Source organism: Indicator indicator, chromosome 16 (assembly GCF_027791375.1).
Source record: "Indicator indicator isolate 239-I01 chromosome 16, UM_Iind_1.1, whole genome shotgun sequence".
Taxonomy (NCBI): Eukaryota; Metazoa; Chordata; class Aves; order Piciformes; family Indicatoridae; genus Indicator; species Indicator indicator.
In genome coordinates, this window is record NC_072025.1 from 8,210,648 (window position 1) to 8,236,837 (window position 26,190).

Genomic DNA, 26,190 nt, shown 5'->3' on the forward strand with positions numbered 1-26,190 from the left:
AAGAAGCAGAAGCGGAAGAAGCCTGAACAGCTAGTGAAGCAAAAATTGTTTCTAATAGCAAAAGAAAAGGCATCCTAAAATAGCATCTATGTTATGTCTTTTGAATGCTAGACCAAATGCTGACCCACACTATTGCTGTTGTCCATCATGAGAAATACCTAAAATTCTTTCCCTTAAATTACAGCTTATTATTTGTGTTTTAATTGGTTAGACCTCCCTGTGCTAACCATGAGAGACACCCAAGGTAAGTGGACAGGATACTTCATGGAAAATTCCAAGATTATTAGTTTGTTTATGGAGATTTTTCATGCAAAAACCATAAAACCATTGTAAAAGTTTGAGATGTTAAGGGATCATGGGTGAAGGTTTAGCTGTGATAAATGATTTCACTCATACTGTGATGGTATACATGATAACGCTATTATAAATTGGCACTTTGTTTCTCAGTTGTACAGTGACATGTAATATCAATACTCACAGTGTGATGGGCAGGTTTTTAGCATCCTCCTTAGTGCCTGTCAGAGACATGGTAAATGTTGGTTCTATCTGCTTTCCTTCGATTTCGTTGATTAAGTGGATCTTGAACTGATAATGATAGACTGTAGAAAGGAAGAATTTTCAGTGATTAAATTAATGATCATAGAAGCAGTAGATTTCTCAGAAGACTTTTGCCTTTCAGAGCAGAAACTTGATTGATATTCCATATTTTATTTTTTAAACTAATTTCATGAAATTTAAATGTGTACTTTTCTGATTGTTGCTGGGCTATTGTAATCCTGTAGGGTTTGGGGTACTGTTGATCTATTAAAAGGGAGGGAGAAAAAAATATAACACAGGCTGAGTACCCTTTGTGGGATAAAATATTCTTCCATGGGAAATATTTCTGTTTTTCTGAAGCTTAGATAGAGATCTTGCCAGAAATTCTATCACCAGGCAAATCCTCATGACTGGACATGGGCAGAGATCTATTACATAGATTGAAGACCTTGTGCAATGTAGTCAGGCTTTCTCTCTGATCGACCAGAAAATTGCCCTGCAAAACAGATGACTCACAAACTTTCCGTGACTGCATAATGATACATTGTGCTTAACATGCATCTATGAACAATGTGACCTTGTTGAAGCATAACACTGTAAGAAAGATGTCATTAATACTTTGAGATTTGGTGGGTTTCTAGAATAAAAGTGTTTAGGAAAGTCTCTCAACTGAATATTATCGGAATGAAAAAATCATCAGTGGACTGATTATAAGCAATTTGACATTTAGCAAGCTACCAAAAAAAAACCCCAAAAAACCCCAAACAAAAAACACCAGTGTCACTTAGAGATCACATGCACATAGATATTGTCAGACAGATTTGAAAACTCTGGTTCTGCCAGGCATCTTCTTAACAAAACAGATAGATTTAGCTGTTAATAATAATTAAAAAAAAAAAGTAATTTCCATTAACCAAAACCACAGTGTTTTGAAAATTGTATTTATCCTTGCACCATGGTCAAGTTACACATAGGAAACTGTTTTGGTAAACATACTGCATGCGAGTTTTTGCATAGAAAGATCCTCTTTCCTCATTTTCTCTCTTCAGGCTTCACTAGATCTGAGAATGATTCTACCATGCTGCTGAGGGAGTTCTCCTTTTAAGTATATACACAGATTTTTAATTACTGTTTTTCCCCCAGCTTCAAGTGAAGGTTTTTATGTATTGAAGGTATTTACTAGAAAAGCTGTAGGTTTTGTTGCTGTTTTGTACTTGTTGTATGTAGTGAACGATGTATTTTCTTTTGAGAAGGTGTCAGAAAACAAAATGGCCGATTCTTTGCTGTAAACCTGATGAGAACAAAGTTTTCTCCTGGTGTAAAAAACTGGTTGTTCTTATGTCTGTTCTGATGGGACCTAGGTTTTTGTTGTGCTCACATTAAGGAAAAGGGTGGACGTATTCATATAAAAACTCTTCGCCGAGGTCACCAGCTAGAGCTTGTAAGTCCGCACTGGGCGCGGCCTAAAGGACCGGCAAGGAGCTCTTTTCCGGGCTTTTTGCAGCCAAGGCGGCTCGCCTGCTGTAAGGGGCTGGCCGCTGATGGGCGGGCTGCTGAGGCGGCATGGACAGAGGGTGGAGCCCGCCCCCTCCCCGGCCCCTGATCGAATGAGGCCTGAACATGCCGAGGGTGACTCACGCTGATCACAGCCTTCCCCTCTTAAAGGAGGCCTTGAGGGGCGCGCAGCCAGTGGGCATCAGCCGTGACGCAGATCCTTGCACAAGCAGCACAGGGGGAGTCGTCTGGGTGCATCTTGGAAGCTTGAATGTTTAGTCCTGAGGTCGGGTCAAGCTAGGGTCACAACCTGGCCAAAAGCCGTGGTGAAGAGAAACACTGTGACACAGATGGAACTCCCAGAGAAACAGGCAGTTGTGCCCTGGTGGCCAAGAAGGCCTGTGGTATCCAGGGGTGTGATTAGCGGACCCAGAGATGTTCTCCACCCTCTCTGCCCCTGTGGGGCTGCATCTGGACTGTTGTGTCCAGTTCTGGACATTCACTATCTGGAGACATTCAAAACCCACCTGGATGCATTCCTGTGTGACCTGCTCTAGGTGATCCTGCTCTTGCAGGTGGGTTGGGCTAGATGATCTTACAAGGGCCCTTCAACCCTTAATGTTCTGTGAATCTGCCTCAGGTTCCCATTGAAGCTTTATTATAAACGTTAACTGCTTTGTAACAACTGGTTTTTGTTTGAGGCAGATCAATGTACACCACAGAATACAATACTATTGACCTGAAAAAATGAAATGTCAGATTTCATGAAGATGCAGATGAATGGTGAAGTGTAATGCAGAGTTTCTCAAATATCTCGTGTTTAGGCTTCTCACATGATCATCCTTTTTTTTTTTTTTTTTCTTTTTGCGTGTTACAAAGATGACTTTGTACACACACTCCCACAGTTGCCGTCTTGTTTTGGGAGCTTTTGTGAAAGGAGGCCATTGTCTGGGGCACTGACATCTGCATATGTACCAGGGACAGTTTTTTGAAGCAAAACCAGTTTCAATGTGTTTCAAATTGAAATCAAAGGCAGTGAGCACAGATATTTTAACATGAGCTGAAACTGTCTCTGTGTTTAGAGAATGCAACACAGGAATAGCATTTTGTGCCCAGATGTGGTGGTAGTGGATGCTGTGTCCTCAGAGCAGTTCACTTTCCCAGTTCAGATGGTGACCTGACTATACTGCAGCAAAATTGCTTCAGGAACTTGATGAAAAGCCATCAAGACAGTCTAATAGGATTCTCAGTTGTCTCAGTAAATTGATTATTCACATAGATTTTTATAAGCTTTAATAAATGAGTAAATAGGATCACAAAGATTAGGCTCATTCTCACACTTTGTGGTCAATCTGGACACTGTAACATGTTCCCACAAACCTTTGAAAGGCATCTGTGCTCTTGTTTTCAAAAAGAGTCGTCTACTTTTTGGGAGTCTTTCCTCCCTGATGTTGTAGCCCAGTGTGTTGCAGCGATTATTCTTACAGCTGAGGCAGATTCCTTTGTTGAAGGTGTTGATGTCGTTGCACCAGTATGCTGTGCTTTGTTTATTGTTGTGAAGCAAAGAGTCGATGAACAGATGAACTGACCTCTCATGGGCACATTTCACAGTTTGAGCGATGCCTTAAAAAAATGCAAACAACAAAATTTTGCATGCCATTGTTCCTCTTTACCACTCCAGCTGCAGAGGGGTACAGTAACCAATTGTAAACATTATTTTAGCCCTCATTTGCCACATACAGTATTCACTATAGCAAATATACTTTTAGGATAAGGCAAAAATAGTTTGTCTGAACAAACTAAACAAATAAATAATTTGCTGCTTAAACTTTTCTAGCCTGACTCTAAGACTGTAAATAGAAATCTTGATTTTACTGTCCTGGCTGTTTTGGTCAATATGAAATACAATATGAGGCTATATGCAGTCTTTCAGATCTTGCTATATTAAAGGCAAGTCTCATTCTGAATGGTTGAACATGGTTGTCTTTTGGAAGCTTATGTGGTAATATTGTGACAAGCTCTCATGCTGAACTGAATTCTGCTTGCAGCAACTACTTGGGAAGAAGGAACAAAAAGTATATTAAATATGTTAAAAGTTTATTAAATACATGGATCTACTTTTTTTTCTTTAAACATCATCAAATTCTAAAAGTTATTTTCTTCTGTGTAACAGCGATATATCAGGGTGGACTAGTTTTTTTGTCTTCACTGAGGAGGTTTCTAGCTGAATCTTGGTTTAATATTTGTCATGAATTACCTGCTAACAAGTAAGGTCTGCTTTCAGATGGTGTGATGATAGTTGAGAAATATTTTTGCAATGCAGCTTGCTGAGTGAACAGTGCTCTTGGGGTATTTCACTGAACAGTTCTGGTTGTCAGTGTGCATCAGTATCTTATCTTTTGTCAGTATATTGCATCAGTTTCTCTTACATTTACATTTAGGTACACTGGAAATAAGCTTCTATATGTAAAACCTAGCCTGAAACACTGGCAATAAGGTTCTAGAGAGAGCATCAACTGCACAGCTGAAGGATGGGGAGTTGAGAAAAGGTGAGTTAAAGAGGTGAGTAGTACAGCACTTTTTTTTTTTCATTTAATTTGAAATTGCACACTAGATGAATCTGGCTTAATTAGAATAAGTTTTCTCATTCCCTCTACTGCAAGATCAACTACCTTTGAAATTATTCAGAGGTGCTTGACAGCAGGATGCTCCTGACCTCATTTTCAGAAGTGATGGACAGACAGATTCCTTACTGGAGTCAGTAGGAACAATTTGAACTCAGTACATGTAAAAATCGGATAACCTGTTTCTAGAAAAGAAATTTCCTTGCATGTAACAGTTGTTAATAATTCCACTAGATACTATTTAAGACCACAGAGATAGGCAAAATTTCCTAAAGATACTGTCATTGTAGCTGCAATGCTGCTTCCCACTTTGTGCCATTGGTTCTTACCATGAATTCCGTATTCTGCGATGTGGTTATACATGTGTAAGATGTGACAGCCGGGCTGAAAGGTGCCTCCATTGGGATAAAAGTCAAAATGAGCTACGGGCTGTTTGATGCCAACACTGAGCCCCATGTGCTGTTTAGTGAATGTATGAATTGCATCTACGAAATTTGCGTCATCTGGAGATAAACGGTCTGTTGGTGACACTCCTTCAAACAAGGGACCAGCAGGGTCAAGGCCTACAATAAATACAAATACTTCATTGTAGTACAGTGTGGATGGGCTGTTCTTTTACTGTTATGAGAAAAGTCTGCAATAAATATTTAAAAACAAAAAATCCTGGTACTTTACCAAGGCCTTTCACTGATAGAAGCAATGCTAGGAACACTTGTCCTGCAGAGGTTATGTAGTTACACCAAAAGGAAAAGTAAACACAGGCTCTTAATAAACAGTACCTGCTACATGCCCAAGGACAGGGACCCAGAGATAGATGTGTTTATTGTAGACAAACTATGCTCACTACTGCACTGTCACTTGAGGGATGGTTACGTAACTTTGCTCTTTCATACTCTAGAGGTCATGTGTTTCAGAGGCCTTTGGAAGACATCAGTCCCATTATTTATTATTATTTCACAACAAGGCTGACTTTTAGCCCACATTTAGGACCTGAAATTTTCACTTCAATTCATTGTATGACTAATGTACCACAACTGAAAACTCAGACACAGTTTGAGAATTTCCTTATGGTAATTTTCTTTATAAAATGAGGGGCTAACAAGGAACAGTGTATTTGAATGGCTTTGGGTCAAGATAGTGATCAAAGAATCATTAAGGTTGGAAAAGACCTTTAAGATTGCATCCAACTGTAGCCCAACTACCATGAACATTAAACTATCCTGAAGCACCACATCTACACGCTTTTTGAACACTTCCAAGGATGACAACTCCACCACCTCCCTGGGCAGTCTCTTCAAATGCCTCACCACTCTTGGTAAAGAAGTTTTTCCTAATGTCCAATCTAAACCTCCCCTGACACAACTTAAACCCATTTCCTCTTGTACTGTCACTACTTACTTGGGAGAAGAGGCCAACACCAGACCAACAACCTCCTTTCACGTCATTGTAGAGAGCAATAACATCTTCCCTTAGCCTTTTCTTCTCCAGGCTAAATAACTTCAGCTCCCTCAGCTACTCCAGCTCCCTCAGCTGCTCCTCCTATGACATGCCCTCCAAACCCCTCACCAGCCTTGTTGCTCTTCTCTGGACATGCTCCAGGACTTCAGTGTCTTTCCTATACTGCGGTGCCCAGAACTGAACACAGTACTTAAGCTGTGGTCTCACCAGGGCTGAGTACAGGGGCACAATCACATCCTTACGCTGGGTGGACACGTTTTTGATATAGGCCAGATACTGTTGGCCTTTTTGGCCACCTGGGCTCACTGCTGGCTCATGTTCAGCCAGCTGTCCAGCATCCTCAGCTCCTTTTCTACTGGGCTGCTTTCCAGCCACTCATCCCCAAGCCTGTAGCATTGCTTGGGAGTGTTGTGACCAAAGTGCAGGACCCGGCACTTGGGTCTTGTTAAACCTGATTCCATTAACCTCAGCCCATCAATGTAACCTGTCCAGATCTCTCTGCAGTGCTTTCCTACCCTTGAGCAGATCAACATTCCTAATCAGTTTAGTGTTATCTGCAAACTTCCCGATGGTGCACCCAATCCCCTCACCCAAATCATTAGTAAAGGTATTAAACAGAATTGGCCCCAATACTGAGCTCTGGGGAACACTACTTGTGACTGGCCACCAGATGGATTAAACTCCATTTATCAGAACTCTTTGGGCCTGGCCATCCATCCAGTTTTTAATGCAGCAGAGAGTACACCAATGTTAGTAGCTAACATTTACTTTAAAGTGTTACTGGGAATGGATAGAGGATAAATTCAAGCAACATGTTACTTGAATCTTTGGTCTATGAGTTGTAGTCCTCACGCTTGTGTATTCTCTATGTCATAATTTGTACTGAGCTAGGAAATACCAAGGCTAGAAATACTGTGACACTACATTTTTAAAAGTGTGTTCATTACATTTCTAAACCAATGGGATGAAAACTTCTAAACTGTGACAAATATTGCTAATCAGCAGCTAAATACTGATCCAACATTGGCATGTCAAATACCTATACAACTTAAATTAGTTGACTGTCGCATTTCTTGAAATTTTAAGTATTTTACCTGTAATTCTTCCAATCTTCTTTGTACCACTGATAAAGCTTCCAGCATATCCTGAAACATGAGCTCCTAGGCTGTACCCAATTAGATGAGCATTGCTTCTGGAAAATTGAATGGATTCCTGGAAGATAGCAGCAGCTTGATTTAAATGCAGAAAATGTGAAAAGTAAACATTGCGTTCCTAGCTTGTAGCAAATATTTCAATGAATTGCAACACAAGAAATTTGTATGTTGATGATGAAAGTAAAGTGAGATGCATAGATTGTGCACTAAATTCATTTGCTGGCTGAATGTTATTGTTTGCCTCCTTTTCATGCAGAAGGAAAATGCCACACATTTTCGAACTGCTGCTTACATGTTAATGCTCAGGAAAACTATCCACACAGACAGCAGGATTTTTGTTGCTGTTTGTTGCAAGTGGTGCAAACGTGTATTGCCTTTATTCTGCACCATTTGGCTTTCTTATGACTAATAAGTACATATATGTCCTTAACATCAATGTAAAACAATCCTTTGTAGAAAATGTTTTGCCTTTTTTTTTTTTTTCCCCCCCAAGGTGCTAGCACAGGCCAACTTAGAAGCCAAAGTATCAGCCAAACCCCTGATCAGGCATGCCAAGTAATGCAGCAATGACATTTCTGGACTGATTTGTACAAAACTGGGTATCTGATCTGAAACAAACCTGTGGAAGCAGAATTGGTCTCAGGCCCTTCTTTCTGCCTAATCAAGGCTATCTAGATCTTAAGCATTTCATTCAAGTTGCAAAGCTCAAAGTTTTCCTGACTTGTAAAGAAAAATGTGTTGTGCAGGAAAGGCCAGCCTGTTTTAATTTCATTGTGAATATTGGCTGTCCAAGTGAAATGACTTCTCAGTCTTGATACTTGTCTCTTGTGATGATGAGGTGAAACTTGGCAACCTTTTTGTGAGAGAGGTAGCTCTTAGAAATCAAAATATCTGACCAGTTTTCTTGGCAGGTGTTATTGAGATAGATGATGTTGAGATGATTAATGATCATGCCCTATTAAGTCTTGGACTAATAGCACTAACTGAGACTTAATTCACTTTTATTCTTTATTAAAATGTTGCACAGCACCATAGGTTTTGATATTTCAAATACTTGCCTACCTGTAAGCAGACAGAAGCACAGCATAGAGCTAATTCTGGGGGTTGGAATGAAGGGGCTTTTAACTGTTAAATTCAAAAGAGAGGCTTCTCAGCAGAAGGAAGGTTTACTGCTTGAAAGTGCTCATTTGAATGCTGTGAAAATTTATGGTATATTTAAATCTTGGACTATATCATGAGGTAAAAAAAAAATCTATCTAGAATGCTAGAACAAAGAGTAACTTGTTCAAGTCTCAAATTGTTTACTAACACTGAAGAAATCACAAACTGTTAACACTGTGGTGTGTCCTCCTGGGAACTGAATGAAGTCCACTGATTGGTTCATTCAATAATTAAACAACTTCAAAATGCAATGTCAGGCTCTGTCACCTTAAACTACATTTGACCAAGAGCTGAGGTCTTTTGTCATGTCAGAATGAAAAACAGACTCTGGCTCTTTTGCCTTCTCTTTTGTGCCTCTTGCCCCTAACTCGGTCTGTTACCTGACAACTTCTAGCCCAGCCATTCCTGTTGAAAGCAGCTTAGTCCTTTGGTGGTATTTGGTACAAATCTTTCAGCTTTGCAGTGTATTTCCCTTCCCCCTTAAACATCACTGTACTTAAAATTATTCAGAAATTCATGGTGAGGTACAGAAGTGTAATTTTACTTCAGGTTAAGCAGCTTAAAGTAGTACTACAGATAGATGAAGTAAGAGCTGTTTGGGGTGCCTGGTTTGTATGAATGATCTCATTCTAATATTGTTTTTTTCCAGTTCTTAATGCTGGGGATCAATGATGCCCTGCAGACTTTTCTGCAGCCTCTTCACTCCAGCCATGGCCACTGCTCCCTATGTGGCAGGAGTTTTGATGAGTAGTCACCGCATTAGTCTGTGCTCACTGTTGCCTCCATGTCATCTGCTTTCTGAGGTGCATCTGTCCTTTTATAGTGTTTCCCTTTACATTTTGGATCTCTAAGCTGTTATTTTAGAATATTTCTTTTTGGAGAATGGAGGCAAAAATCAAACACAATGTCATGCTTGGATTCTGCATTAAAAGCAGAAATTAAGCATAGATAAGTTCATTTTGCTTAACTAACAGCTTGCAAATTGTCCTGTGTGCTTGCTTTCAAAGTGTGGGACTCTGTTAGCCGTCTGCACGTATGCTGATTGAAGAGCTAAAGTAGCCTTTACCTCCAGCCATTCCAGGAAGTCTGCTATCTCCTGTCCTACGAAGCGTGTATTCCGTACAGCAATGGGATAATGCTGGTGTGCAAGTGTAAGCCAGTCTGCAATGATCACGTTAATTTGTTTACGCTGAGACTTCAGAGCTGCTGCCATTTTCCAAATCCAACCTTCTAACACCCCATCCACCTGTTTTATTATTAAAAAAAAAAAGAAAAAGGTTTCTTAAAGAAGAGCAGCCTTTGCCAAGCATTTCCAATTAAAAGCTCAAGGAAGGAAACAAACAGCAACAAAAACAAATGAAGCAAAACCCCCACACCCCCCCAAACAAACAAAGAACAATGCAGACAACCAGATTTTAGGTGTTTCAGCATACATCAGTGCTGAGAGTTTTTGTGTGGACAAGAAAACTAAGAATCAATGTCTTGTAATATGAACACTTATCAGTGAAATGATGTCCGTAAATACTTTCACTTATGCTGGTATTGCTGACTAAGAAGAAAGACACAAATGCCCAGAAATTTTCTGATTTCATTCAGGAGCTGCTGTCCCTGTAAATTTAAGCTAAAAGTCTTGGAGAGGGAGAGAAGGTGGAGGATTGCAGACCAGTGGGTTTTTTACCTTCTACAGACGTTCCATTTTGAGATCTGCTGGGTTTTTTTGCCATTCTATTTTAAGGACCTGATCACAGTTTCCTTACTAGCATCAAAGACTGCTTATTATTTGATGGACCAGAGTTATTTAATATATCAGATTTAATTGTCGCTCTAGTGGCACACATTTCCTGAGTTAATATTGCATCCTTATCTTTTCTGGGTTTTGCGGTGGATTTTTTTTTTTTTAATGGTTTAACGGAATGGAAGCAGTTCAGTGATAATATATTGATGATGTTGAAGACTTCATTTCCAGCTGAAGGTGCTTGTAGAGAAGTTATCTTTAAAGATGTATCAGTGAGAACAATGTGGGGAGTTTGTGTGCTCTACTTTCCAGTAAGTCTGTAAATATGTGGCAGTGAATGTACCAGAGAAATTAAATCAGTATTCTGTCCTCCAGTGGTATAACATGTTAATTCAGCTCCTAGTTTGATATCTGCTGCCTTTAGAGCAGGGCTGAATTTAATCCTTGGCATGGGGCTCTCATATGAAAAATTGCTTATAGACTATTACTTCAGAATCTTAGTGAGGAATATCCACTTTGTATTACTTCTAGCCATGACTGATACCAGGGAAATCCACCATCTTTCTAATCACAAGCTTTCTTACGAAGTTACTGTTAGCATTAGCATAATGGGAAGGAAAGTATATCAAATCAAACACCGTTTGAATTAAAATATGAGTTCATACCGACCAGCCGTGGACTATAATCGCCAGAGGAAGAGAGACATTGAAATTGCATTTGTCAAGAGTCTCCAACTGATTTAAAAAAATTTGACAGTCTTCTTCAGTTGTATCTGTATAGAGTCGAAATTTGGTTTCTGAGTTTTGCTGATCTTTCTTTGTTCTAGTATGCTGACTCTGTGATCCCAGTGCCTCTGAAATTAAATTCATAACAACAGTCATAATAGGATTGAATCTAAAACTTGAAGAAGTTACTAGTAAAACATAGTTTATAAGACAGAGGAAACTAGTAAGACTGAAACTCTAGCTGTGTATAATAACTGCCTACTCCAGGTTCTTCTAAGCTGTACTTTTTGGGTCAAGAAATTATGTCTTTTGAATTTTCAGATGGTATAGATGTGTCTCTTTAGTCCGTCTATTTGAACAGTAACAATTCCACAGGAAATGCTGATCTTACTGCAACAGGCCCTTATAGAATACATAAGTATTTTTAAAACACAAGCACGTGTTGTGCCTTTACAGTACTGTGCATGTAGGGGCGAGCGCGTTCTTAGGATATTAACGCTGTAGGGCATATTTTACTAATGTGTATTTGCTAGTAATTGCCGAGCAAGCATCATTACACTAAAATAACCATTTTATTCAGGGTTATAATTCTGCTTAGAGAATTAGGTGACTGCTTAAGACCGTTAAGATCACATAGGAAATTACTATTTTTCTCTAAAAAGGCAAGATGAAATGTTCTTGTTCTAGCTGTAAATTTTTTGTTTATTTCATTCTTAGACAGAATAGCTTGGTACATGTAGGACGGCATTTTTGCAAATGTTTATTAAGTACCTAGGATGGTATCTGTATTTATGAAAGAGCGGGCAAGGTGAACTGTGGTCTTATCAACATTATGAGCATAGAATTAAAAACATGAATATTGAAACAGCTGAAAATGGGCTAAAATAAAGCAGAAGCCTACAAAAAGCACATTGAGAAATGTAAGCCTAGTGTTTCTTTGTAGTAAGACTTCAGACACTTTATTTAATTCATCTGAGAATAATACGTACCATACATTATTATTTAAGCTAGAAAAAGTGGGGATTAGTAGAAGAAAAGTTAGGAAGTGGTGAACTACACACATGAGAGGATTCATTTCTTTGTTGGAAAGGAAACTTTTAGAATGGAGAGATTTTTACTAATGAAGTTCCTTTGGGGACTGTTTGGCTAATCTTGTTTTAATTCATTAAAGCAGCAGACAGGAAAGTCACAAAACTAATGAAATTTAGAAAGCATTTGCTAATACTGAAGAGACTGAAACTTTAAACACTAAGATGACTTTGAAATTACAGCAACAGAAAAAGACAGAAATCTCATACTATGAGGCACAAGCTCGTACAGTTGATAGCAATTTTTCTGTAAATGGGGCTCATAAATTGGAAGTGACAGAACAGTAAAAAGACTTGGCTATAGTAATCAATAAGAAAACTGACTGTGTCACTGCTGTGATTTGGCTGTGAGAAAGGAAAATACAATTCCAAGATGCATCAAGGAAGATATTTTTAATAGGAAGACAGAATATTACTACCAATAAGTTAAGGCACTTGTTATTCACATAGAGAACAGTGCGTGTAGCTCGTTACCAAGTTCAGGTGATATTACTTCAAGCTGCAACAGCTGCTCAGCAGCACCACTAAAATGGTCAGGGAGAAGGCTTTCATTTTATTAGGCCTAACAAAGCATGAAATATTCTCAGAGGCAAAAATGCAGTATTCTGTTCACTGAGAACATAAAATGATCTGTGTTGGAACAGGACTGATATTAGTTAAATTTTATTTCTTATATTTTTATTGTATAAATGATTCTTAATCCAAAATTAATATTATAAATATTGTATTTCATTTTATCTTGTAAGTCAGCAAATATGTTCTGAAGTTTTATGATGTTATTCTTAATAACATGTGGATAATTTACAAGGTACTTCCATACATTTGCATATAAGCCTTTATCCTGCAAGCATATTTAGTGGTAGAAAACTCTCATATTTATGTATTTGTAGTAGTAGTAGCATCTTAAAATGCACAGCACAAAGAGCTATAATGTGAAGGCATGCTGGCTTTAGATCAGACTGTATTTTTGCCATATGTCAGTTTTGTTACAAATTTTATTCGTGGCTTTATTTTAGTATAATGGTAAGACGTGATACAAACAGCATATTTATCTTGGTTAACTGAATGTCACTTCTGGCAAAAAAAACACAAATGAACAAAATAAAACAAAACAAAAAACCTCCCAAGCTGAACTTGTGAAATTTACATATGCAATAGTAATGCTCTAAGTCTTGTAAATTAAAACTTTACTGGAAGCTAAACAAAGGTCTGTACACTGGCCAGCATTTGAAACCATGAAATATCATGTTTTTTAGAGGGAAAGATCCAGAATCTAAATATATTTTGTTCTATATCATGTGTAATTATGAATACAAATACAACTACAAAATATCGCCTTCAAACTGTGAAATTTGACTGAAGATGTGTCAGGAATGAAGACAGAGTGTGGTAGGAGTATATGTTAAAAGCAAAATTTTAATAGGTGCTAAGTCATGCCCTTTAAATTCCTTCTGATAGTACAGCATAAAAAGTGTGATTAAAATTTGTATTCCCAATTAAGGAAAGTAGCTTTTAGGGCTAAGAAAATTAGTGTTTAGCATCCTTCTTCCTGTCATAGAACTCTGCAGGAAGAGTTTTTCAATAAGGTCTCATTGAAGACAGTTGAAGTTGTTTAAATGGCACACAACTGATCCATAAGCAATTGAAAAATTAAGTCAATCTGAAGGGAAGCTGAATTTTGGGCTGCTGTTTGAAATAGGAAAGGACAGCTTACTGATAAGCATCTGAGTCTGAACCAGGTGGAAACTTGTTTGCATTTGTACTGGTTTTCCTGTGTTTTTCATGGCTTCTGTAAGCAGAGATCCATATAAAAAAATTTAAGGGTATGTTTCCGGGAGCTATATTTTTCTTTAATCACCCTCTTCTGCTTGTTTCCTGTTCTCTTGATTTTCAGATATAGTCCTGGTTTTCTTCCATTGTGTTATTTTGTTTGTTTTGTTTTTAATAGAGTTCTTTTTACTGGTTTTGTCTGAAAGCTTTAGCTAAGCCAAAATAGCTGAGGGGAAATCCTGTTTTTGCAGCAATTGAAATTTTGACAATCACTAGGTGTGTTCATCTAAGCAAGAGCCTGGTGGTATCAAAGGGCTTTGATCGGTTTAAGTGTATCCTAAATTTCTCCAAACTCATCTTTTACAGCAGATGCATGTAGTTATTTCTTCTAAAACCTCTGCAGTGCATGCTGTTTACAAAGTTATTTCCATGCAGTTTGTTTGGAGATGAATCTTCCTATCATATGCTGAATTTTATCATATGCTGAATTAGTGTAAGAGGAAGGAAAATCTGTGGAAATAATTTCGAAGTAGATTCTGCATACTGAACCAGCATCTGAGTTTTCACTATTGCTGTCATGCAATTTTTGTTAGGGTTTTCCTTGTACCAGTAAACTGAGTCCCTCTTATAGTTGCTGTTGTTTGAAACACAGTTCACAAAACTTTCTCGAGTATTTTTATTTAGTTCTCTGTAACAACTCTCTCTTCTAATAAAAGGCATCACACAGTGGTGTCCTTCAGACATTGTTTAGCATTAGTTTCAGGTGAACCATTGTCAAAACAGTAAAAGGTGTTTCTGAGCTCTGTAGGCCTTTCCAGGAGTTCTGTGAAAACTATGAAAACTATTTTGCAAGATCTTATTTTGGGAATGCTTAATACTACATGTATCATACAATGGGGAAAAAAATTAAAAGATTACTAGCATATAGAACTTCTATTAGAAATTTTAGTCCTTTTACCCATAATGCATGCTGTGATTCCAGTCACAGGGACAAGATGTATAAAATTACAAAAAATGTATTTTAAATTCATGGTGCTAAGGTCCAGCAAGTTATATGGCTAGGCAGCTGATTTGTGTCCCATTCAAAGCCTTAAATCTACATTTCAAGTGAGATAAAGATGCCTCTTGGCAGCACTGCAAGGACAGTCAGTGCTGAGATTTTAACCTGCTACCAGAGTGACAGTGAGAATTCTGTCTTTGAGCCTTTGGCAGTGTTTGGGTTTTAGGAGTAAAAATCTAAATTTGGTATGGAGAGAGAAAGAAATACTTGTGTTTCCTGGTGTTAAAAGGTGTATGTTTTGGAGCTATTCCAAGTCCAAAAATCCAGAAGCCAGTAGCAGTAAATATGTGTTAGAGGGCAATAAAGTAGTACCTAATGATAAGTTAGAGTATAATTTAGTTCATAGGGGTGGAAGAGGAGAAATGCATAGTAGATGACTAGACTAGAAGAATTCTCTGGGTCTGCTGAAATCTTTCCCAGTTCATCTCCCTGGGACTAATTTGAATAAAGCTGCAGGATGTGGTTGGTCTATAGACACAGATCATGTTTTCTTTAGTTGATTTGTATGTGTTAGTATATGAAAAGAAAAATATAAAAACTGAGATTCCCCTGGGAGGACAACCACAGAAAGAAAGAAATGTGGGCTTTTGTTGTTTTGATTGCTTGGATGTTTGGGTTTTTTTAGAAAGAATGTCTGGACAGCTAAAAAATTTGTTGACCAACCAGTTACTAAAATAATGAACCCTTTCCTGTGATGTATCCATCACAGAAAGGCAGAAACTGTTCCTTTGGACATGATTTCAATAAATTATTTATGTTTGTCAACTATTTTCATTTTAATGGGTGTTGCAAGTACTCAGCATCTTATAAGATCAGGCTAGATGTTTTCTTTGGATTTCTGTGTTTCTTGCTAGATGATTCTTTAACCCTAGCTCTTCTGAAAGCCATTCTTTTCCTTTTCTCCTTCCTTCTGAGCCAGAAGATTTTAAGTGCTGTCTGCTCACTTGAGACTTTAAGATAAAGCAAGCACTGGTAAGATGACTCTTCCTGAAAATGTTGTGATTAGAGTATGCGTTGCATGTACTATTTTTTTTTTTGCCCAGTTTTACAGGTCATCCAAAAACTTCTCACTGAAGGCAGATGGGAGGAAGGAGAAAATCCAGATTTAAAGTAGGAAATAAAAGTATCTGAGGAGTATAAAGCCTGTGAAGAATTAAGTTGCTTTACATATTGCGAATACATAGAAATTTGTGAACAAAATCATTATTTGCCAAAGAGAATTGTCATATGATTATGTATTTGTTTTTTGTAGGACACCTGAAAGCATACAGTTTTTTTTCAGTTAATGTTTCTTACTTATAGATTGTAAAGCCTGTTGCAAAACAATTAGGATGACAAATGTATGAGCTGCAAGTATTATTTGAAAGACTGGAATTCGAGATAAAAAATATGTCTCCCAATAATTTGCATTAAGTAGGAGCTGTCAGCAGAACAAACTGAAAGCTGGGAATAAAGAAATGGTTCAAGGGTTTAGAACAACCCTTGATGGTTTTGGTCTGCGAACAGAGTTTCAGACTCCGAGTCAAGCCGAGTCAGACTCCGTGAAAGCCTTTTTATGAATATTGTGTTCCAGATGTAAAAATGTATAGTTTGAGCAAAAGATAGTTTGGTTTTTTTTCTTTTTTTTCCCTATTACGTTGTTTTCCTACTCAGGGTGAGATTTTATTTTATGACTGTTTTCCATGATCTAAGTTCAAACTGTCTTAATCCATTGGCTGCTCTTGCTCATTCTCTCTAGACTTCTAGCTTCACAAACATATAATTATGGGCATTCCTTCTCCAAACTTTCTTTGATCTCTGCTTGTGATATCTCTTTGGGGAGGAATTTATCATAAATTAACTGAACCATGAATGAGCTGTTGAGATTCTTCACATGTTATTAGTTTTGTTGATGGGTGGGTAATGAAACAGCCTTGTGTTCTGTCACCAGGAGCTGTTCAACAGAAACCAGCAGGGCAGTACAGTGCAAGTGTGCTGAAGCCAAGTTTGCTTTGCAAAGCAAACTGAATCTACTTTAGTGGAGAAAATAAACATGGACAATAGTAAATCTTACTCTAAATTTGCAGAGATTGTAAGTTGGAAGTAGGAAATCTTTCAAAATGGAGTATTGATTTTGGTGAATAAGGTCTCATGTTCCAGGGGTGGAAATGTAGATATTAGGATTGTGATACTTGCTGGTATTAGAACAGAAAAATCCTCCATAAATTTCAAGGTGAGATTGGGATATCAAATCTGACAGCCTGGAAAGCACAAACAAAGACTGAAGAGTTCAGCTGCCAGATGGTGGAAAGGAAGTTGTTCAGAGTTGATCATGCAACAAGGGTAACAAAAGGCCTGCAAATGTCCTTTTGAAATCAGGGGAAGCTGTGGGTAGTTAGTACTCCATGGATGCTGACCAGTTTGTAGACTGTCCCCTCGAGAGTTTTCTGTTGTGCATAGTGCACTATAACGTTAGTCTAACGGCTTTGCTTGCTGACCAGTGATATAACTTCTGTCTGCTGTAATGTTGTCATATTTCAGATTTCCCAGTGTTATTGCTGAATTACAGTTAGTTTAGTCAAAAGGAGATGATAGTCAGCTGGCTAGTTAGTTAACCTCAGTGCATGGATGCTTTCCTGACAGAATTATATGAGAAGTTCATAATAGGCTTGTCCCTTCTGTGGTAAAGGTTGAATCTGATCATACTGGATTTAGATTCCTAATGAGTAGGCTGATTTGCCAAGGTTTCAAAGTATTTTGGTTGTAGCTTAGGAAAAAGGACAGGTAGAAAAGAGGTAATAGCCTTCAAACCTCAGTGAATTACTGAGTAGAGCCAGTGCACAGAGCCTTGAGTAAGGATATCTCATGAGATGCCATCACTAAAAGCACTATATGCTGACCATCTCTAAACCTGGGTAAGTTGCACATGAGCGATAATACCACTTGGGAAGTAAGCAGGGGGGTATGCTTTGTGGTAAGGTATTAGTTGATCTATGAAGTTGTTAATTTAATTTCCTTGTCTGTCACGGACATGCACAGTAACATCTCTGTAGCCTCTGCATTGCCTTCAGTATTATAAATTATTCACCTTTGGGAAAAGCTCATGTTTTCTTTACATGAAGGTAAAATTATGCGTAATGTATATTAGAAAAATTCTGATAGTGGTGCAATAGCTACTTAGTTTAATTGGTATAGTAGAAATAAAGTTGATGGCAAAAAAATAGGCTTTTAGAAGATTTTGGGCTTTGAAAAAACGCATTGTTTTTGACACTTTACCACATGAGAAAGAAAGTTTGAGTCCAGTATTCATATTCTGCAGTCTTCTGTGCTACCATCAATTGATTTTCTTCTGCAGAAATAGTCACCTATCCAATAATGGGTAGAAAATGCTATCTAACTGGTAAAAATCCAGGAGCAGTATCACTGATGAAATCACTAATCGCATTGTACAACTGTTTCACAGTGGTTTAGGAAAAAAAGAAAGAGGTTACTTTAATTTAAAATATTGCAATCAATGTAAAACAGAAATGGATGTGTTTGTGCTATGTTGTTCTTTCTAAGTGTAAATTATTAGAATAAGCCTATTTACATTCTACTTGCATGTTAAGATGTTCATTTAACATTTCTTTTAGACTTTTATGTAAATAATACATGTAATGTACACATTAGTACAGTAGAGTAATTTCCCCAAATGTAATGACTCTGAGAATTATTATTTGCATTCTAAGCATACTCAGAGGCTTATTCAGGATAGGAGACCCACTGTGGCAAATGCTACCAACCATCCAAGAATATTAGGTGAACAAGATTTTGTTCCCCTGAGAGCCATATTGATTTAGCAGAATTTTTCATGAGCATAGCTCATGTCCTTTCACATCCTTCAGCCTTGCTTTTGGGGTCTTTATGTGTATATATACCTCTGTAAATCAATTTTATATAGTCTTAAGATAATCTTACATGTTCAGTTGGGACATTGGAGCTAATTTTTTCAAAGATTCAGGACTGGATGTACGAAAAAACAATGGGGAAAAGCATACATCATTGAGAGCAGAGACGTTCAGAATTAGAAATTATTGCTTCTAGAGGTACTAGGTGGTGTTGGCAGTAATGTTTTTCATTAGGATCCTTGCCTGAGTCTTGCTGCGTCACCTGTTAGAGTGAGTTGTGATGCTGAGGTTGGTGCCAGGACGTGCACTGTCATAGTTCATACTGATCAAGATTTTACTGAGACATACACAGTATTGGTGAGGGTGGAACCCCATGATCCCAAGGCAGGGCCCAGGTCTGGTCCAGGAGTTGTGCATCCATGAAGGTGATACCAGAGAACTCTGAGAACCCACTCTCCGACTCCTGAGCAGTGCAGCTGTGGCTTTTATACACAACTGATTCAGTTAGCCAACAAGTGGAAATTTGCTTTTCTACTGGGTTAGTGTGCTGTTGGCTTAGCTAGCTAAACTGACTCTTGCAGAAATCAAGTAAGTCAGCATAAGGAGTAAGAAGGAAATGAGATCACAGAACTAATCAGGCAAGTGCACCCAAAACCTCCAAATGTGAAAATCAAAGCAAAGGCAGGACACATCTAAAGACTTAGGCAAAAATATTGTCACCCAAAAGCAGTGATTGTGGAAAAATTTACATTTGAATTTGCTCAAGATTATTCTGTGAAAAATATCAATGTGGCCTACTCGTGTCTTCCCTTATTTTTTTTTATTAGCATAATAAAAAGTACCTTTGAAAGCATCTGGAAAGCTGAATCTCTGTGGTCATTTGACTAGCAGGAAGTATGTAGTCTGTGAAGTTAAATTCTCCAAATAGATATAGACAACAGTTTGAAAATTCTTTGAAGTGGCTGGCAAAACCTAATGAGACTCTCAAGAGGACAGCTGGAAGCGTATTCTTCTTGAGAGGGGTCACAGCAGAGCAAAAATATCTCAAGAATGCAGTGTAGGGGAAAGGAACAGTTTGTTACCAATCCAGAAATTGCCATTTCTTACATTCACAAGCCCAGAAGAGAGGTCAGTGGCTCAGATGAACAGCCGGAGAGCCATTTTTGCTGCTTGGTGAACAGTTGCCCTTGTTGAAGATGGCAAAAGCACTCAAACAAGGTTAGGATGACAGATTTTTTTTTTTCCTAGCCCTTCTGCACAAAGCATAAATGTAAAGATGCAACAAAGACATCAGAAGATGTATAATCAGAACTATCATTCAATCATTTATAAGAGTAGTTGTCTGAGTACAATCCTAATGGTCGTCTTTTCAATTCGTTTGACCAAGTTGGTGCATTAGGGCATGTAATAGAAAAGGAGGAGGCTGAACCCTGGGCTTGGTACTGTGGACAGGGGCACTCTACAGGGTATGGCAACAACTGGGTGACACTGGAGATCAGAGTCATGTTCATAGGCTTCTCTGACGGTGAGGAGACAGAGGTATCTGAAGAGATGGCAGTCTGAATGCACAAATATGGAGATTACCTTTCTGTGCTGAAGTGAATTTCTGCCTAAGAATTCAGTTTTGCGTTGTACTCCTAACTACTCCAATTTGTCAAAAGCTGCTTTCCCATATTGTGCATAGCTGGTGCATATTTTGGTTTGGTTTTACATGTATATCTGGTAATAGATGGTACATACACAACTCTGGTGAGTGCTGGTGGACGTTGCTTGCTTCTCAGGCTCCTGTAGCTATCAGCCAGAGATAAATTGCATGTTTTCTGTGGGGGTAGGGTCAGTTGTTAGAAATGAAAGTGAAGCTGTTTGTCCTTTCATTTCATTTTGCAGCAGCATCATGGATTTTGTTCAGATTTATGGGAGAGACTGCCTAGTCTGAAAAACTGGCATTGCAAGCAGCAAAAGTCACTCTCTACTCAGTTCATTTTGAATTAAAACCATCTATTACCCCTTTACAGTGAGTTTAATAACTCCCATAATTTTCCACTACTGAAATTCACAAAAAGGACGTGTTATTTTTTAAAAGAGAAATATATTTTCTTCTACCCAAACTTGACAAATCTATTAGGAAAACTTGCTATTAACTAAAGGAAGAGTTTCCTTTAAATATTTTTCTCCAAATTCTAGACAGAATTAAAATATTCTTTCTTACTATATGAGAAGTGGGGAAGAGAAGGACTACAAACATACAATTAGAAAATTAAATTCTAGTCCATATTCACCTATCTCTTTTGTCTCTGACACAAAGGTGAAAGAAACTAGCTTTGTATTAGGCGAGAAGTTCACAGCTGAGGTGTGACAATCTAATTGTATTTCTCCTGTCCTGAAGTCCAGGTCAAAATTTGCCTTTATCTTTTTTTCTCGCATAAAGTCTGCATCAGGATTAGTGCTTGAAAAAAATGTAGCATTGCTTTAGAACATGTCTGTATTCTTATATAATGGTAATGATGTATAATATCTAAATGATACAGAGTTCAAGGAAATGATTAGGCAAATAAGGATTCCCCTAAAATTACTTGTTCCCAAGGTAATTAGATTGTAAGAGTGAATGCTTAGACGAACAGTTTGTCTGTGTCATGAACGGAGAGCTGAAATGTTTTGTGTAACTAAGATTCAGCTATGTATATATTTTTGTTCAGCATCACCTTGAATGAACTTTTTAAGAATTGCACTTTTAAAGTAACTCTCCTGATCTTACCATCCTGTTGTGGGGTAATCTGGGTGCACACAAAGCAGATTCCCTACAGATTAATCCACACCAAATCCTGTGCTCCAGTTTCTGATGGGCACTTATTCACAGAAATGGACTAGAACCAATCCAAAGTAATTCCCACTTCTCCCATGGAGTCCTATAGTGGGGTCACTGAGCAGACCTGTGCTTACTGCACTGTAGTGCTTCTTACAGCAGATGTGATCTACATCATTTGTTACAGCAGATGTGATCTACATCAGATGAGTCATAATATTGATCATGCTGATATTATGACCATTAATATTACTTGTGTGGAGGTACTTTAAGGATGGTATAAAGTCAAAAGGCTGACTGTTGGAGCTACAAAACATGATGTGTTACATGACATGGAAGAGGCTGATCTATATCCTAGGGTCCTTATTCTCTGGTATTTGACATTTAGCTATATGAAAATGCATACAATTCTAGGGTTGGCAAGTGGAGCTTATGGTAAATTTGCCATCTGCTCAGTAACAGAATTATGTAGCTCAGGGTAACACAGGAGACTCTCAATCAGCCATTCAGCCAGCTTTGGTGGGATGCACATCCAGCTGATGAAGAGATTCCACCTAATGAACTGCACTGAGCTGGGTCTTGAAGCTTTGCAAGCAGAGCACCTTTAATTCTGTGTGTCATGCTCTCTGATTTTTGCAATGGTACTTGGAGACACATCTTGACTATGTTTTTAAAGACTTTTCGTTGCTTCCAAGATCTTGCAATAGAAGATAGTGGCATGGTTTTAGAGGTGAATCCTTTAGGTGCATTTTGGATTCTGCAATAAATGTTATCCTAGTTTCACTTTTCATTATATGTTGCTTTTTGACCAATGTTGCAATTTTACTTACTTTTTGTAGAAAATTTATTTCTAGACTAAAGATCAAACTGTGGATTATCTTTTAGACTCAACACTTTCTCTCCTCTTTCAAATAAATCCTTCTACTGCTCTGTAGCAGTGCTTTTTGTTAATGAGAGTTATTGCAGGCTTCCTCACTATGGCACTTTGTTAGAAATGTGCCTAATGCGTGAAAGTGGTGGCTTCCTGGCTTTTCGTCAGTTCTCAGTCTATTTCACAATTAGGATCAGTATGTTTTTTGAACACTGTGATTCAGCTCAGATCTCAAAGGAGGACTGTTCACAAGAGGGAAAATAGTTTTCCTATAGACATGTCTTCAATTTCCTACATAAAACACAAAAGAACAGTGTTGTAATTGAGATGGGATTTGAATTGTCTCTAAAATTATATATAATAATTAATATAAAAAGTCTTCTCTTTAAGATTCTGTTTAGACATTTGTAGAATTCCTTAGTTTTGAAACAGTTTCATCATATCTCAGCTTCTATAGACATTTGTTACGAGAATCAAACATAATTTTACCAGGAGCCTATTCACACGCAGCAGATCCATGTTTCTAAAGAGGAAATATTTCTGTCATGCTTTCAAAAGATGTTAGCAAATTCTGCACCATATTGAGTGCTCTTTGGCTGCAGGTAAGGAATTCAAGAGCCTGTGGGAGTGCTAATTAGAGCTAATAATAACTTCAATGACCTGCCCTGGCTTTAAAATGCCTGCCAGAAATTACACTGTTCTTGAAGGATAGAGATTTTGATTCTGTGCACGTCTGATTAGAGATGCTCACCTCTTCACAGTTCTGTGTGTAATGATCACACAAAATTAATTAAGTAGCTGCTTTTGTGTGAATGAAAAAGAAGTAGGGGGGTTGGAAGAATCAAGAGAGGAAAAAGCCAAAGAGATATCTGGAAAAGTATTAGAGGGATTTCTCTTCTAGATTAAATAGCCTTGCAAAAAACAGAAATAAAGCTAAGAAAGCAATTAGAATTGGAATCAGGGTATTCCTAGTTAAAACTTTTTTCCCCAGTTTTAGTACTTTTTCTGTGGTTAGCTTACTCAAATATGTACAGAGGATCTTAGGGAAATGAAAGCTTCAAAGCTTTGAGCAAGTACATAAAAAGCTCTGAGGTACAAGAGTTTTTTTAGCAGTTGGCACAATGGAGAGGAAGCAGCTGCAACAGTGGCCTCAGGTAAGAGCTGCTTAAACCATTAGTGTAATGGAGTGTGTAATGAACTACAAACTTTCCCTTTGACATCTGCCACCACTGAACACTGATTAAATACAAAACATAAAAATTAAGTACTTGAGGCCTTGATCTTCCCTAGAACTGGACAGATGTGAAATGTCACCCCTTCTATTGATTTTGGTTGTACTGTTAAAGGGCATTCTAAAAAAATCACTGAACAAAGGCTATTCACATTTGATTGCCTTATTGTGGTCAATTAAACTTGCTCAGGAACTCAGTTATCGACTGAGGAACCAACTTGATGCACAGAAGAGGAAAAGTGTTGGTTTACTGGATCTTCCAACTATGCACACCATCCAAGAGTAGAGAACATACATTCATGGTAGAGATTTCCAGACAATATCAGCTCACATAAAATCCATGGGAAAATCTGCTACCAGCTTTAACAAAAATTGATTTAACTTGGAGTAATTTCAATCATAATTAATTTTACTGAAGCTAAAAATCAAAGAATATTTTAATGAAATAAAGGAACATTTGAAACAACCTTCCATCTGGAAATTTTATAGATCCAGAGAGCTCTGTAGTAGAAAAGTTAAGTGGCATGGCTGTGTTTACTTTGAAAAACAAAAATCCAGGTATTCGGATGCTGAATTGTTACTTATAGTAACTGAATAGCCATGGAAGAAATCTTTAATCACTTACTAAAGATCCAAGACTCATCTGTTCATATGAACTCTGTTCATATTACATGAGTAATATGAACTCATCTGTTCATATTACTTTATTTACATGAGTAAATAAAGTTTACTCATTTATGAGTAAATAAAATTATTTATTTACTCATTTATTATTCAGTAAATAAATGAGTTTATTTACTCAAATAAACTCATATTACTTTAGACTGGGTCCAGCATGTCTAAAGATGAGATCAGAAACAATGATGTGCTGAGGTTGCAGATTGCTAAATGCTGACCTGAAGCATGTGTTGTGAGAGCTCAGAGAACCTAATCCTGAAAAGATGCAGAGTAATCATAGAAATCACAGAAACACTCAGGTTGGAAAAGACCCTCAGGATCACCAAGTCCAACCAATAACCCTACTCTTCAAGGTTCACCCTTAAACCATATCCCCAAGCACCACATACAAATGACCTTTAAACATACGTAACCTGGACTTAAAAGATAGAAAAGGGCACTGAATGATAAGCAGGAATAAATGTGAGCAAATCTTGTGGATTCACTGAAATTCCAGCAACGAGTTTGAGAGAAGAGGGGTGCAAAGATTCCCCTTGGATAGAATAATATATCACACTTCTGCTTTTGTTTTATTCTCTAAGAACCTTTGTGGTAATGGTGTTCATTTCTCCTAGCTAATATTCCAGATAGAAGAATACAGTGTAGTGAGCAGCCCTTCCCATTGCCACTTAATCTGAACTATTACTTCGGGATATTAAAGCAGTAAGCAGCATAACTACCTGTTTTGGAAGATGATTGAATGCTGTAAGTTTTGTCCAATTGTTTCAGTTAAGAATCTTGATTGCATTCCTTAGAAATGCTGAAACTACTAAGCCAAGGGTGCTGAGAGACACATTCCTTGGCTGGAGTTTCTTGGAAAGGTTACAGTTTCTTTAAATTAACACATTAAATAAAAGATCACATAGCATGTAAGAAAAGACCAAGGCCTGCACGAGGCTCATGCAGAGCTCCTTTCTCCATGAAGGAATACAGAGATTAGTCTTGGCATAGATGAAGTTCTGGCAGAGAGGAAAGGCACTTGAAGTTCTTGGAAAGGGTGAATCCTAAAGATATCTGTACCCCAGGTAAGCAAAGTCTCACGTTTAGTAAGGATTCTGCATATACTTGTTGATATAAGAATGCTTTTAGTGTTTTGTTTGTTTGTGTTTGTTTTTGTTCTCTGTACTGACTTTAGTGTGCCCTAGAGACCAGTATGTACAGGTCAGCTGAAACCAGTTTAAATACTGTCTTTTGGTAAAGGCAAAGCCCAAATACTCTCACTGTTATATGGCAGAATACTGTAGTATGCAAGGAGGCTTGGGGATAATGAAGTATGAGTAAAGATGGCAGTATTTCATACTTTACTCAGTAGTTTAAATTTTACACAGTATGAGTAAAGATGTCAGAGTTGTATTCAAAGTAGTCAGTGAATGCTATAAGGGCAATTTCAGTACTGCATGCTGATGTATTTTGTTTAGGAATCTTTCTAGAGCCTTATTGGGCAAGATGCAGACAAGAAATTCTGATACAAAAGTCTCATTTTAATAACTCAGCTTTCATGGCACTTTCATGTCATCTACTAAGAAAGCAGTAATTTTTGTTCCTTACAGAAAACTGCTCCAAATTAAAGGAACAAGTTTAATTTCCAAATAGAGAAGTGAAGCTTCATGGATAGAGAGCACAACAGATTTTTAGAGGATGTGCCAGCTGGCTTTCTGTGTGCTTTCTAGCACTGCAGAGATCCAGTCACTAATGCTTTATGCTGGTAGCAGTAAAATGGATTCTGTCCGTTAAATGCTCTAATGCTTCTTGAAAAAAAAGATACAAAAAAAACACCCCCAACCTACTTTGAGGCTAATTTTAAGTACCTCAGAAGACTCCATTTTTCCTTCGGTTGCTGTTGGTCCTTAACCTGAACAGCAGGGGAATCCTGCACAGTGATAATATTGATGGAGA

General features: G+C 37.8%; 1 protein-coding gene across 1 annotated transcript in view; it reads right to left on the reverse strand.

Annotated features, from left to right (window-relative positions):
• LIPC (lipase C, hepatic type) overlaps nt 1–26,190 on the reverse strand; it is a 36,320-nt gene that overhangs the window by 3,076 nt on the left and 7,054 nt on the right. Inside the window, exons 2-7 of the mRNA XM_054387960.1 lie at nt 10,829–11,016; nt 9,495–9,674; nt 7,208–7,325; nt 4,985–5,218; nt 3,412–3,654; nt 479–599 (exon numbers count right to left, since the gene is read on the reverse strand). Coding sequence (XP_054243935.1) covers nt 479–599; nt 3,412–3,654; nt 4,985–5,218; nt 7,208–7,325; nt 9,495–9,674; nt 10,829–11,016 — 1,084 coding nt within the window. The remainder of the gene's footprint in view (nt 1–478; nt 600–3,411; nt 3,655–4,984; nt 5,219–7,207; nt 7,326–9,494; nt 9,675–10,828; nt 11,017–26,190) is intronic.